Here is a 15848-nt window from a genome sequence, read left to right as displayed (position 1 = left end):
TGACTTCTGTCTCCCCATTTATTCTGAAAGATGTACAAAGTAAATGCATTTGGTATAACTTACTGTGGCTTCTTTTAAAGTCAACACAATATAGCAGGTATCTAATTGGTTTCTTTTTCTTTTGATCTTTTATAAAGATTGCCTTCTGAATAGCCATGTAGTTGCTGAATTTCAGTTTGTAATTGCTGAATTTCAGAGTTTGTATCAATTTTTTGGTTTTGGTTTTGGTTTCTGTCTCCAAGAACTAATATATTTTATAACTTCTAAAAGAGGAACATTATAACCTTTACTAAACCTAGCTTTTGGATAAAAGATATTTGATCATTTTTAAATGTTCCTAAGCCATTAATTCTGGACTCACCATATTCTGTTAAATCTAGAGCAAGAATCAGCAAATTATGGCCTACTGATCAAAACCAGCCTGCTGCCTGTATTTTGTATGGCCAGTGACATGAGAATGGATTTTACAGTTTTCAAATGGTTGGGGGGAAAAAAGAGCATCTCCTGACATGTGAAAATTATGAAATTCAGCGTTTAGTTGTCCATAAATAAAGTTTTATTGGATTGCAGCCACAACATTTATGTACCGTCTATGGCTATCTTTGCACTACAGTGGGACAGTTGAGTAGCTGCTACAGAAACTGCCTATGGCATTCTCATCATTTCGTGTTTCTGCTTGGTACGCTACAAACTCAGTGATGGAGATGATGACCCAACAGCAGTTGTGCCATGTATATCTCTGAACCACAACATTTTATTATTTGTTTATGTTACCGATTCATACCCACTGTGTCAAAACAAGAAAAGGGCACTTTGGTGTGCTTTTAAGGCACGTTGGAGTGTGAATTATAATCAAATTATAATAAACTGTGACACTATAACTGTGCTGAAAAAATACAACGTATGTTGACATAACTAGACTAAGCCCTCATCACAGTATTCCCAACTCATGGGAAAGCGACAGTCAGGAGAATTAGCAATTTTAAAATGGAGTATCTCATCACAGCATAATTTCTTCACGAAAATAAGGCTGCAGCCAAAGTATGTTTACAAGTGGCCCATTTGTTAGCCAAGCAAAGCTGTTTACTGATGGTGAGTTATATATCATGTCTGAACGCAGTAGCCCAAAGAATGTATCCAGAGAAAACTTAAGCTTTGTGTACAGCTTTCTGATGAGAACAGTTGGCTTAAAGAGTGGGGCACAACATCAGCAGTTAATTATGGAACAAGACAAATCATTTTGAATGTTTTTCTTTGGCTCTTAATGAGTCAGATGTTATCAGTGCCAGCTGTTCTTTATTTTTGAGAAATCAGTGCTGAGTTTGAGTAAAGAAGAAATAACTACAGGTGAGAATATTTTCAAAGAAGTTGAGAAACCACTAAGTCAGTACAACCTGAAGTGGAATCTACTAGGATGTGATATAACTGATGGTGGTAAAAGTATGCATGGAGCAGGAAAAAGTTTAATCAAATTTTAAAACTTGTGGAAATGTTAAGGTGTTTGGTTTGGTGGGGACCCATTTCACTTGTGTCATACACCTTTGTTTTGTTTTTTTCCTAACAAGAATTAACATTGTTTACTAATAGCTGGTGTCTTATACCACTGCAAAGACCATGTAGAAAGAGCATAAACCAAAAAAAACAAAAAAAAATCATACCTGAAGTATACACATCTGTATACAGACTGTCCTTCTGTTGATTCTTTCTAGCCATTGCTCCAGGGCTCATCCATATTCTCTACTTCTTGCCTAAGTATATTTTTTAAAGAACTTTAAAACATGTTTGTATGTTACACTAAGATTAGTGTATAATCAAGGTTGCTTTTTTAAAACATTCAAGTTTCACATTATAAATGTCTGATTAGGGCATTTAAGATACTTTCAATACTAGGCTTTAGGGGCTATACATACTGACAGAAAAAGACACAAACCTAAATTCTGACAATAGTCTTAGTTTCAGCTGAATAAAAAACAACAGAACTGAAGCTTTCCATGGTAACAGTTCTTTAATTCAGCATCAACAGAACTCTACTTTGGGGCATTATGTTTTTTTCTTAATTTGATTAAGCACCTTAATCTGTCAAACAAGAAACATTAAGTATTAAATTCAGGTCAGGATTGAACTTACATTGTTAAATCTTCCCTGGAAGATGCAACATAAATCAGTTTGTTTTCATGAATCATAAAATAATATGTCCTTTCTGAGCAATAAGGAGCTGCTTTAGCATAAACCAGAGCTTAAAATCACTTATCAAAAGGCCCCCTTTGGTTTAACTGGTACTCAGAAATAAGTCAACACAAAAGATGAATAATATTAACACATTTTCCCCCCAACTGTAAACCAACAGTACAGAAATACCGAATGCTGGCTGTATGAACAGGAACATCCCAAGATCTATGGGCGTTGTCAACATTTTGTTTCTGCTGTCACTCTCCTGCAGTGAGAGGGCTGCAAGTGATTTAAAGTTGTCTTTATCGGCATTGGCCAGACTTTCATTTGACCTAAAGAACAATTCAAGGGTGTCAGAGGCTGAGCTCCTAACAACCTAGACTGCATTATGGACAAGGATCCTCTTTACTTACATCCTTTTTTTTGGAAGATGGAAAAAACATCCTATTTCAGAGCCTCCTGCTATACTGAACATCGTGCTGGGAGATACTTCATCGTTTGTGATCCACGGGAGTTCCTTTGAAACAAGCCTACTTGAACTCATCCCTTCAGTGATGTCCACTTGATACAAATCGGGACACTACTGTAAAAGAATAACAAATCCATCATGGCAAAGACAAAAGGGTGCACAGGTTTGGACCATTATAAAGTCTAACACAGTTGCCTGTGTTCTGTAACAAAGTAAGATATTTTGGTAGTAAATTCTAAATCTAGTGGAGGAAGAGATTGCTCAGTTTTAAAATCAAGACTTCTCTAACGTTGGAATGTATTTAATGTTTTTAGTAAGTGACATGATCAAATTGCTAAAGTTTTAATAAAAATTAGAATCTATGAATTTTTACCAAGGTAAAAAAATTCCAGTGGTATCTTTGTAAAAGAGTAACAAATACTTAAGGTGTGTAACACAATTTGCTCCCACAGGTAAGAGGAAATACTTCTAAGTTGGCTAAGTATGTGGAAAAGGAGTGCAGGCTGTTAAAAAACATTTGGGGTTACTTAGAACAGTTTTCCACAGAAGGATCTTACCCAGAGATGTATGTTACCAGTGAAAATCCATTGTTGAAATGCATCACTTCAGATAAAATGTTAGCAGATCAGAATTTGTAGTCTGTGGAAGGGGGATGGTCGTACTGGAGGATACCTTCATCACAGTTTACAGTGTAAGTGGATTTGCGTTTAAGTTTTATGAGGTTTGAATATACGTGGTGGTTTTTCATCATAGTATCAAAACTATCACTTTTACAAGTAAATATGTGACAATACTTGTGTACCACAGTATACAGTATAACTTAAGAATCAGCCCAGCAGGTTTACATGTACTATTTCAAAATAGGGAAAATTTGCTAGTTTATAATATAAGGGAGTAACAGCTTTTTCACAGGTTGTTTTCTTGAAGCATGAATCACATTACTAGCTTAATTTTTTATGAACATGGTTTATAAGACCTTTGTGTATGATTTTCCTAGTGAAGATGGTTTTTTGTCAAACATATGCCGTATTTCCAACAGTTATCTACTGATTACAGCACGCCCGAATGTTAGTCTTTTTCTAATTGTCCTCAGACTCCTTTAACTACTAATGGGCAATCCCCTCATCCTGTCATCCTCTTCTTCTCCAAAGACCTATGTTATAACCAGGATGTAGACATGAATCTTGCCTGCAGGAGCTCTGGTAGATGATTAGGAAAAGTATATCTTTAAAGCAATTTAGATTGTTAGTGCAAAGGCAATTTCATATAGACAGCTAACAAAGGTGATCAACCAGACTTTATTATGGTATAACAGGAGGGAATTCATAGATAAGCACTTACTTGAATGTCTCATCATTGTATTCAGATGCAGTTTTTATCTTTGAAAAAAACAAATCTTTCACTGCACAATGGCAAATAGCTAATGTATATGAAGCATTGTACAATATTTCTAAATGAAAAAATTCTTAAATATTGATACCTATATGATATAATCTCTAAAAACAGGAAAAATCAAAATTATTTAATGGACTGTCAGGACTTATACTTCAAGTGTCTTCAAGTTTGAGTTAAGCAATTAAATTTTTTAAAGTAAAGTGTTTAAAGTGTTTTTAAGGTACATTTTATAAATATATACAAAACGTAGGTCTATTTGATGCTCTGTTCACTCAGATAAAATTTATACTGCAAATCTAATGATATGCCATCATCTCCAAAAATTATAACCCCTTAGAGTTAAAAACAAAACTAAACAAAAAACACTTTAAAGATTAGTCACTGTATGAAACCAAAAAGGGAACCATTACAACTTAATGAAAAAAACTTTATTTTAAAAAATGTTTTCATCTGATTCTAATGTGTATTGACTTATGTATTTGAATAATTACATGAAAGAGCTAAAGGGAGGGGGGGAAATTAACAGTACTCTAGCAAGGTAAAGAATAAAAATCCCTCTTTTTCCCCTAATTTCTAGTTAGACAGGAGGGGACACCCAACAGAATCCTGTCTGTAAAAACAGCTCTAGTACTGTGCTTTGAAAAACATCTGGCTGCACATAATTGCACATAATTCTTAATACATTATGTGATGCTCTTGCCCTTAAGACTTCTAACAGTAGCTATAGGTTCCAACCTGGCACTTCAGGTAATGAAAATGATGACCTAACAATGCTTTAAGATAAAAGTAAGAATGTATCGTATCTTCTGAGTTTTCTTGAAGTAGATTGTCAGATCAAAATCTTTAGCTTTAAAAAAAAATCTGAAAAAGACCACCATCCTGTTGCTCAAAGAATTGCACTCAAATGATTTATAAAATGGACTGGGCTGACACTGGTTCTTTCATAAAGTCATTTAATATAAAACTTCACATTTTTAGCAAGGACGAGTAACTGCAAGGATCTGTTACTCCATTATCCTCTGGAATTCTAGTCTACTTTGTGTTGAATTTATCTAATTCAGATTTTGAAAACTCTAATACCATTTTCTCTTTGTTTAAATACCAGTTCCTTAGCTGTGTAGTCTTAAAGGGTAGTCTGGTTTAAATTCTCAAAATCAGTACCAAAAAAATGTATACAGCGTATTCTAATTGCTAACATTTACAAAACTTGCATTCCATCAAATTAAAAAAGAATAAGACTTTTTAATAGTGCAGAGAAGGCACAAGAGCTTCTTAGTATATTTACTGAAGCCGAACATTTCGGCATCAACAAACACACCACTGTAGTTTATCTTAAACTCAGTTTCCAAACAGCACACCATTCAGTTCATGTTGGACTAAATTTCCAAAAGGATATGACTTTTGTTTGATGATTTGCATAATTTAATCTTAATAGGTATTTGAGGACCTATGTAGTTTAACTGTCATACTTCTGATGAGAGGAAAAAGAAATAATATAGATGTCAATGAAGGATTAATCCATTGGCCCATCAGGAATTCTTAACAAAAATTCAATATGTTTGCTATGTTCAATAGGAGAAATAACCTAAAAAGAGACTTTTAAAAGCTAAACCAGCAAAAGAATATCATAAACCAATCTTCATAATTGTTATTATAGACTTCCCCCATTTTCAGATAAGTAAAAGAGACGAAAAATATATTTCTAATGTAACAGAAATGTATTAATTCTGACAAAGATTTTCCAGCCAGTTGAGCTCAAGCTTCAGTGATCATACTTCTTTTCCAGCAGGGAACAAAGGCTAGAATTAAAGTCTGGCAAAAAAAAAAAAAAGGATGGTCATCTTCAACTGCAGGCCACTTGAAATTTGTAATGAGTTCATGGTTTTTACAGTTCACGCAGTCTAAGGCTAGAATCACATCGGAGGGAGTAAACAAGTCTCGTCTGCTACCTCCACCTTCTCATAGGTAACAGGTTTTACGAATAAAGCTTATATTATAATGTTACGTGAAATCTTTTAAATCTCAATATCTTAATGGTCTCAATTTTCTGAATCAGAAAATCAGAGGATCAGTGGGTTTTTTACGTGGTAAGTTGTGCTCCCCAAATATCTGGGTGAAAACTGGTCCATGAATTTATTCCAAGTTTTTATGATAGGAGATATTTTTGTCCTTGATTCATAAACCATAACTACTTTTAATGTTTAAGAGGAATTTGTGTTAGTTGAAACAATCTGTATACTGGAGTAAAAATGTGTTATGTTTTAAGCAACAGCTCGGAGAGAAATAGTCAATTCACATTCTGCATATCCAGCCACAGGGGATGGGAACAGCTGGCTAGTGGTGCCTTCCTGCAGGAAGCCTCTTCCATCCATCGACAGCACTGATTACCTTGGGATGAAACAGAAAACGTGAAACTCTTGTGTTAACTATAAAAATACAAGCAAACAAAAAACGAACCAACTCATTCACTGTTGCAATAACATCCCTTGTTCAAAATTAAATGTTTTCTATACTAGAAGGCTCATCAGATGGGTTCTTGAATATAGACAGACCTTTACATCAATTCTCAAACTATAATACACACATACAAGAGAAGAGGATCTTGTTAAAATGCAGAAAATACAGATTCTGATTCAGTAAGTCTAGGGTAAGGTCCACAATTCTGCATTTCTGTTAAGCTCCAGGTGATGTCAGTACTGCTGGTTTGGGGCCCCAATTTGAGCCACAGGGTTCTATGTTCTTAGTTCTGAATTTGTCTGAGGCCAATAGGAGTTTACAAGTGACAAGTGAGTTGTTAGGGGATTTAGGGAAATAATTCTGAAACACCATGTGCATAGAAGCACAGCATTTTAAAGTTTCTACTGTGTAAGAGTGAAGGTTGGGCAGGCTAAGTTTAATCTATACTTTAACACTATTATGGATTTAGGCACATTTTGACTGTGTGGAAACTATACTGAACCAAGAAATATTTTATAAAAAGGCCACAGGTCATTTACTAATGTAGTTGAAAAAGGAGAAGAGATATCATTTAGTAATATAATCAAATTAGGTGTATCAATATCAGATAATATTGTTCAGTATAAATGTGTATTGAATGAATTGCAAGTCTGAGGTATAAAGCAGGAAAAACTTTAAAAAACTATTTTGACTATCAGCTACCTTAGGAAAATTCAATTTTTTAAAGGAACTTTTCACTGGTATGTCAACAGAATGAAAAACATTACATCAGAAAACACTTTTTTTTTTCTTTCACGTCAACGCAGTTAATTCATGCTGCAATTGGGTTTTTATGACCACTACTGTCATATATTCAAATGTAATAAAATCAAGTTTCTGTGAGATATTAAACGTCAATGATGTTATTTTATCACCCATTTACCAACTGTTTATTTAGAACCTACTATGCGTCTGGCACTGCAAAGGGTTGAGAATAATGATGAACAAACACAACACTGATCTTGTCAAAATACTGGGAAATCTACCGGATTTACACACAAAGTTACGTTACTATGTAAGCTTATAAAATATTTAACACAGATAACCTCACAAACAATGGTAATTATAACTAATTCAACGTACTAAAAAAATCCTGTGAAACTCTGTATGCTTTACAGAACTATGTTCTGTAAAATACTTTGCTTGTGGTATTAGCTAATGATTCGTATTTATATAATCAGTTATATTTTAAGAATTAGTTCCAGAAATTTACACTGTATTCGCTAATTAACCAAATGAAGAACATTAAATTTTCACTAGCCTAACCATAGTTACAATCAATCTGATCTACCATACCATCGTATAGAGTCATCTAAAACCAAAACACTGGCCAACTGGCACACAGAATCACATGGCTATTCATCAAAACCAAAACCAAATAAAATAAAAACCAGATATCCATGAACTACTTCGACACAATTTTGTTTTAGGTGCTGCTCTCTTGCTAGGTCACAGTTTTATAAGTAGAGAGTTATCTTGATAACTTCAATGTTCAATTCTTCATATATTTTTTTTTAATTTTAAAAAATTTTATTGAAGTACAGTTGATTTACTGTGTTGTATTAATTTCTGCTGTACAGCAAAGTGATTCAGTTATACATATATACATATATTCTTTTTCATATTCTTTTCCATTATGGTTTATCAAGGATATTGAATATAGTTCCCTGTGCTATACAGTAGGACCTTGTTGTTTATCTATCCTATATATAATAGTTTGCAACTGCTAATCCCAAACTCCCAATCCTTTCCTCTTCCACCCCCCTCCCCCTTGACAACCACAAGTCCAATTCTTCATATTGCTTATTGTAACAGTACACATAGTTGTTTGATTTATTAAGATGTTTCTGGCTCTGTTCCAAAGGGGCTCCTTATTGTAGCTTTTTATTGACTGCAGCCTTATAAATAGATTTCGCTTTAAGGAAACTGATTTGGAACTATAGGTTTAAAAAAATTACGGGTTAAAGAAAATGACTTGGAACACCTAGTATTTTAAGGGTGACACATGCTCTAGGGTCCTACTGTGACCAAAAATAGGGGTAGCAGAGATTTGTGCTAACAAGATATAATTATCTTGTATTTAGACCCAGTGAGGTTCAACTAATGGGTGGTCAAGAATAAGACCACTGGATATCCTGAGGGAAAGAAAAAAATAAAAATAAAAAATTGCATGATCCTATGAAATGACACTTGTCATATAAAGTTCAATATTTTAGGATCAATCTTTGCTATTTAATGCATTACTATAAAAATGAATTTTGTTCATCAACTTGTATTTTATCAAGTTAACCTAAGTACTAGCTAACATTCAAGCTAAATCCATGTCCAGAGGTCTCCAGCATGACTGATGCAATCCCAAGGGTCAGCTAAGACATCTTCTATTTGAGTCACTCAAAAGTAAATGTTGGGACTTCCCTGGTGGCGCAGTGGTTGAGAATCCGCCTGCCAATGCAGGGAACCTGGGTTCGAGCCCTGGGCCGGAAGGATCCCACATGCTGCGGAGCAACTAGGCCCGTGTGCCACAACTGCTGAGCCTGTGCTCTAGAGCCCGCGAGTCACAACTACTGAGCCCACGTGCCACAACTACTGAGCCCACGTGCCACAACTACTGTAGCCCGTGCCCCTGGAGCCCCTGCTCCACAATGGGGGGGCCACCACAGTGAGAAGTCCATGCACTGCAACAAAGAGTGGCCCCCTCTCGCAGCAACTGGAGAAAGTCTGTGCACAGAAACAAAGACCCAACACAGCCAAAAATAAATAAATAAATTTATTAAAAAAAAAAAAAAAGTAAATGTTTATGGAAACTATTTGCCCTAAGAGAGCTAGAGAACTGTTGAAAATATAAAACATAACAATAAAGGAAAAGCTTTTCTTACTTCCGTAAAGTATGAGTAAATTTTGTTAGAAGAGTTAATTCTCATTCTCCATGGTCAGTGCAGGATTGCTCAGACCTTCAAGAAAGAACATAAGTTAGCAATTTTTGTTGTTGCTTTTGAACAAATAGGCAGAGACTTGTTTATTCAGTAATGAATCCTGCCAGTGTTTTTCCAAAGGTGACCTGTACGTAGTATGGGTATTTAGAAGACGTTATATAGAACACACACACACATATACAGTACAGTCGGCCACAAGCGGTGTCACAAAAAAAGCACTTTAAAAACAGTTAAATATATACACCTGAAGAACTAGGGGTGAATAAAATAATGTAAGAAACATTGAGCCTGGCACTTCTCACACTACCTTAAATCACTGTTTTCTAATTCTTCATCTACCTATCTCATTCTTGTCAAACTAATCTTTGAGCCCTTTCTCATCTCACCATTTTCATATTTCTCTTCCTCCTTTTACACCATCCTTTAAACTTTAAATAATTTCTCAATTCATCTACCACAGTAACAGAAAATTAATCTATGTCTCCAAATTTACAGCACACAGAAACCAGAAAATCACTTCTACATTAATGTAGAACTATAAAGTGAAATACGAATCTCTTCTGAAAGAGAGTTCTTTGTCTTTCTACCCCCCAAATATACATCACTTCTTTGTCTCTACGGAAACTGAGGGATTCAAAAGGCAAACAGGTGTCATCAATTTTGTTTAGGTAATACCTAGTCCCTCCCATAGACTGAAAAATGGAATGGAATGTTTGAAGGTGGAGAAACAGACCAAATTATGAATACTCAAATCATGGGGATCTTCAGAGGGCATACACATTCCTCAAGAACAAGACTCTTTAAAGAAAGAGAGACTGTGTCTGATTATATATTAAATAATGACTTAAGAATTTTTACTCAGGACTATCCGTTTGTTTTTCACTAAATCCCAAAGAGATTTCAAATAAACCAGGAAACACTTTAAAGTGCAGTAAGCCACAGTCAGGCAAGCACTAGGAAAAGGTTTGAAGAAAAGACTAGAAATGAAGGAGAAACATTTGAAGACTTAAATAGGTCAATTTGGAGATTTTCTGGCTTATAGTGCCTTAATAGAGCATGCATGGTTTTGCACTCAGGAGACCACACATATAATATATACACACCCCTGCACATATGATCACATATTTTGTTTAATACTTAACAACCCTAAGAAATAAGTAGTCTTTTAAAGATGAAGCTAAGTCTAAAGGAGGTTAAGTAACTTAACAAATACCACACACTGATTAGGTGCCCAAATTGGGATTTGATATCAGGTCTGTCTGCCTTCAAACACTTCCTTGTTTTTTGCCAATAAACTATATTGACCCAAATAATCAAAAGATTAAAATCAACAATAACAAGAGAACTGTGAGTTGGATATGAAGAAATAACAGGTAGCTAAAGTTATGGCAATTCTGCAATGGCTTTACTTCGACATTTTGAAATGGATAGAAACTTTTGAGTAAAAACTACGTAATTTGAGAGCCCTTTCAGTAGATACTTTTCAACCTTTTGCCTGAGCTTACTGCACTTTTTCCAATTTTTAAATAAATTATATTTTGAGTTTATCATTTTATTTAATATGCGATAATAAAGATTTGGTTCTCTAAACTGGAAAAAAGCAATGTAAATCTGTTTTTCACAAAATGATTTTCTACAGCTTCCAGACATTAATCAAAGCACTTCACAAGCAGTTCTTTGAAAACAGTTCTATGTTTACAATGGTAGTCTGACTCCAAAACAAGAAAAATTCTACAGGTAATAAGAATGAAAAATTTTTACCACTTTCACCTTTTAAAAATAAAATATATCGGACTAGCCAAACAAGCATACTCTTACCAGCTTTACCTTTTCCCAGGTTTGTGCTGTTCTCCGTCCAAGATTGAGAATCAGTAAGAAGGTGGCTCTGGGACTCTCTCAATGGCTTTGCAGGAAATTGATGGTTTTCAGGACTGAATAACAATAATTATCATCATGATCATTAGGTTAACTCTTGATAGTATTAGGGTGAGCGTTTTGCAAAGGATGGAACTCAACCCACTTGTGGTGCAAGATAATTGTAGGAGTTACCCAAGAGAATTTGGGGAAAACAGGAACAAGGCATTAAATCACACTGACTCACAGTGAAAAAAGTGTTCTCGCTTCAGTTCACTTTTCTTTCTTCTGATTACAATACAATGACAATCTCTGACTTTGGCAAATCTCCATTCTTAATATGGAGAATAGGCCACAGCCTAAGACTTTAGCAGGTAAGAGAATCTACTTAGAACTTAACAGTATTTTATTATTGATTTTATTTTTTTTTAAGTTATATTCTATGGCAAATTATACTAATTTCTCATTTATGACAGTGATATAAAGTTTGGTTTAAAAAAAATTTAAGTGGCAATTTAAATAAAAATATTAAAGAAAAATATTAATTTTACAAGTGGAAAAAAATATGGAAAAAAGTAAATGAAGATGATGGTAGAAAGATAAGTTTGAGAAAAACTGACCTATTTATTGTTTCTACAGTGGCCTAACTGCTCTCGAACAAAGAATTCTCTATCTTTCTCTATAAAACTTAAACAACAAATTTGAACATTATCTTGCAGGGATGTTGAAAACATCTGACATTATCAGGTCTTAAAAATCTGATGTTTAATTTGGTAAATAAAGAGTTTAAAAGAAAGACTTTAGGTTTTAAAATTTAAATAGACATGCCACATATGACATATTAGATGGTATGAAAAAAATATACATAAAATAACATTTCACTTAGATTAAAAAAATTATTGGCACAGAAACTATTAGTGTATTTTTTTACAACACACCGAAATAGAAATTATAATAATGTTCAAAAGAAAAACCCACTTAAAATTCTTCCAAGAGTAATTTCACATATTTTAGTTGACTATAACTATTATATTTTTTAAAGGCTATGCCTTTGCTCTTTAATAATTACCTTATATCTAAAATTTGAGACTATTTCAATTTTGTGCTGCTTTAACAACCCCTTATTAAAATTTTGGGAGGAAAATCTTAAAAAAGAAAAGCCTGTCTCCTATTCATATGAAATATCTCTTTTACTCTAATTCTAATTATTCCTCAGGAAAGGGACCTTAGACCAAGTAGAGTGAACTAAGTCCTGGTTTAAGGACTGCTTGGAGATCCATTACTGCTAACAGGAATCTAACAAATGGCAAGGATCCACTCATTCAACAACACTCACTGAGTACCTGTTACATCAGTGAGTAAAGTCTTTGATCTCATGGAAATTTTGTTGTAATTGAGGAAGAAGTATAATAAATATATAGTAAGTCAGGTGGTAAGAAGAGCTCTAACAACAGTAAAGGACAGTATAAAGGGAATGGAGGGGCAGGTTACTATTATCCAAGGGTTTCCAAAGGCGGCCTCTACTGTAAAGCTACACCTGAGCAGAAAGTAAAGCGAAGGCACAGACCATTCAGATATCCAGAGGAAGAACCTTTAGGAATAGGAACTGGCAAGTACAAAGCCACTAAATAAGGAACATGCTTGGTATATCTGAGGACCAGCAAGGTCTGCGTGTCTGAGGATTGTGAGTGTCGGGAAAGTGGTACGGGGTGACATCAAGAGGTGTTGGGGAAGAGATTAGTCAGCCCAAGGTAAGGACATTCATTAGCTTTTATTCTGATCAAGAAGGAAAATCAGTGGAGGGTTCTGAGCAGGAGAGTGACACCATATGATTTATGCTTTAAGAGGATCACTCTGACATTTTAATGGAGAATAAACTGGAGGAGGGCAAACATGGAATCAGAAAGGTCAGTAACGAAGGTATTGAAATAATCCATGTGAGAAATGATGGCTTGGACCAGGAAAGCAGCCTTGGAGGTGGTAAGAAAGTATCCAGGTTATAGATATATTTGGAGGGGACATCTGACAGGATCTACATCTGTATATACAGGGTCCCTGAAAGAGAGGAATCTAGTATGACTCCCAAGCTTCTGGCCTGAGCATCTGGGAGAATGGAGGTCACTACTACCGATACATGAAAGCATGAAGAAGAATCGAGTTTTGGGTGGGGCGAGGGTATAGATGGCTTGGAATCAAGAGTTCTGCTTTGCACCTGTTCAGCTGGCAATGACTTTTAGATGTTTAGGTGGGACCACTGTGTAGACAATCAAATATACAACTCTGGAGTACACAGGAGAGACCAGCACTAGCCACAGAAAATTCATAGGGGCTAATCGGGGGAAATTACAGAATTTTGTAGGAGAGACTTTAGCTGTCAAAATCCAATCTCAACATTTAAAGGAAAGGGAAGAGAAGCCCGGAGAGGTTACTTGACCTCTTCTAGATCACCTAGCTGGGTAACAGTGCCAGAACTAGGATTTCTCCCAATGCCCACTGTACGTTTAGTACGAGAGATACTATCTCTAAAACCCAAATAGTCTTAAACTACAAAAACCTCTTAACAAGGATAAAAAACATTATTGAAAACTACTGTTACATTTTATAAAAGCAGGAAAGCATTCTAAGTAATTTATTAAAACTAGATTTTTCTGCCCTGAGGTATTAAAAAAAAAAAATTAGCATTTAGCGCTGTAGAATTTTTAAGCCAAAACTCACAGGGCAGGACCCAGTAAGACTCTGGTGCCTTTGAATGTCCCTGTGACACACATGAGAATGGCCTCCTCATTAACTGGTCGAGTCTGGACTGCACATAGCTCACTCTAGGGATGGAGGGGGCAGATAGGTTTCATTTCATGACAATTTAAGATGATTTTGGAATGGCTGCCAGAATCACCACCTTGAGATGGATGCTGGGGTCACATTAGGCTCCAGTGGACAAAGCGCTGTGACCAATAAGAAACACGAACTAGATGGGGAGACTATAAGCATAGGTGCTGTGAACATAGCATTCCAGCAACTAAGAAAACCTTTAAAATTTAACTAATGATATTATGGGTATGCTTTTACTATTGGCTTTCATTTAAAAATTAGAGGTATGGTCACATCAAAAAAAAAAGTCTGTCTTGGGGCTTCCCTGGTGGCGCAGTGGTTGAGAATCCGCCTGCCAATGCAGGGGACACGGGTTCGAGCCCTGGTCTGGGAAGATCCCACATGCCGCGGAGCAACTAGACCCGTGAGCCACAACTACTGAGCCTGCGCGTCTGGAGCCTGTGCTCCGCAACAAGAGAGGCCGCGATAGTGAGAGGCCCGCGCACCGCGATGAAGAGTGGCCCCCGCTCGCCGCAACTAGAGAAAGCCCTCGCACAGGAACGAAGACCCAACACAGCCAAAAATAAATAAATAAATAAAATTAAAAAAAAAAAAAAAAGTCTGTCTTGAACATGTAAAAAAATGTTTCAACTTAACACTTCACGTAGAGCATTTTGAAACCTTTAGATAGTTTTGCCTTTTGGCAGTTAGTAGCCAAGTCAGAATCCAATTTCAGGTCTTCCTCAAATGCCTGATAGACTGGAACCAAAAGAGACTTCAAGCAGTAGCCAAAGTCTCCAGACAACGGATTTCCAAGACTCCTTCCTTTCTCTCTCCACAGAAATGGCTCAGATCATGCTTAGAGGTCTTTAAAGAGTACCAAGAATATGGTGCCCATTGCTAATGGGACTGTCAAGCAGATGTCTGGGATTCCATTTCATCTCCAAAGGCCTGATCCAGGCAGGGACGTTTTTTGATCTCTTTATAACAGTTACGGCCGAGAAGAAAGGCCTGGAGGGTCAGAGGGAAAGTTTACCCTGTCTGCTCACCTAATCACTAGGGGGACTAATTTGGACTTACATTTTTTTCTTTTAAGCACCACATTTTAAAAAATCATAATTTATTTCAGTTAACAAAAATGTATAGAGAGTTAACACCTGTTTACTGACCACCCAGATTAATAACAGAATTTTATAATTATGACTGAAGCTCCCTAGGTACCCCTCCCCAGTCATACTTTCCTCTCACCCTCATTCCAGGTAGAAACCAGTGTAGTAAATTATCTTAAGTTCTTAAAATTCTTTTTCAAAGGAACATATGATCGAAGGACGCAAGAGGATAAAATATATTCTTTGAAAGTAATATGGACTCACTTTTTAGAAGATGAATTCAATCCTGCAGGAGTAGAGGGCTGTTCAGGGTCCTGGTTAACAAGGCAAGTTGGAAAGGAGCAGCCATCACCTAGACTAAAATTAAAATAAAAACTTACAATTATGCAGTAAAAAAGACGATCTCTGTGAGTACAACATAGTTAGTTATATTATGGACAAAACGTGCATATCACACATTGGCTTGAATGTGGTATGTTTATGGAGATGTGAGTCAACTGATTTCCACATTGATGTAATAGTGAGTCATAAAATAATACTGTAAAAAATAGGAGTTTTTATGCAGAATTACAGAGTTCTTTTGTTGGATTACTTCCACTTTCGGTCTAAACCCTG

General features: G+C 35.6%; 1 protein-coding gene across 4 annotated transcripts in view; it reads right to left on the bottom strand.

Moving 5' to 3' along the window:
• ZDHHC2 (zinc finger DHHC-type palmitoyltransferase 2) overlaps positions 1-15848 on the bottom strand; it is a 75191-nt gene that overhangs the window by 3852 nt on the left and 55491 nt on the right. For 2 of the 4 annotated variants that reach the window (XM_057537274.1, XM_007174024.3), the window contains exons 10-13: positions 15498-15590; positions 11281-11393; positions 9406-9480; positions 3914-6421 (exon numbers count right to left, since the gene is read on the bottom strand). In XM_057537274.1, the coding sequence (XP_057393257.1) occupies positions 9440-9480; positions 11281-11393; positions 15498-15590 (247 nt within the window). In that variant the 3' untranslated portion in view covers positions 3914-6421; positions 9406-9439. Of the gene's footprint in view, positions 1-1658; positions 1749-2358; positions 2502-2582; positions 2753-3913; positions 6422-9405; positions 9481-11280; positions 11394-15497; positions 15591-15848 lie in introns of those variants that run through there. The other 2 variants (XR_009006506.1, XM_057537275.1) reach the window with 2 other exon arrangements.

This window comes from Balaenoptera acutorostrata, chromosome 21 (genome assembly GCF_949987535.1).
Source record: "Balaenoptera acutorostrata chromosome 21, mBalAcu1.1, whole genome shotgun sequence".
Classification (NCBI taxonomy): Eukaryota; Metazoa; Chordata; class Mammalia; order Artiodactyla; family Balaenopteridae; genus Balaenoptera; species Balaenoptera acutorostrata.
Note: the sequence above shows the minus strand (reverse complement) of the source record. Positions and strands in the feature narration are given on the sequence as shown.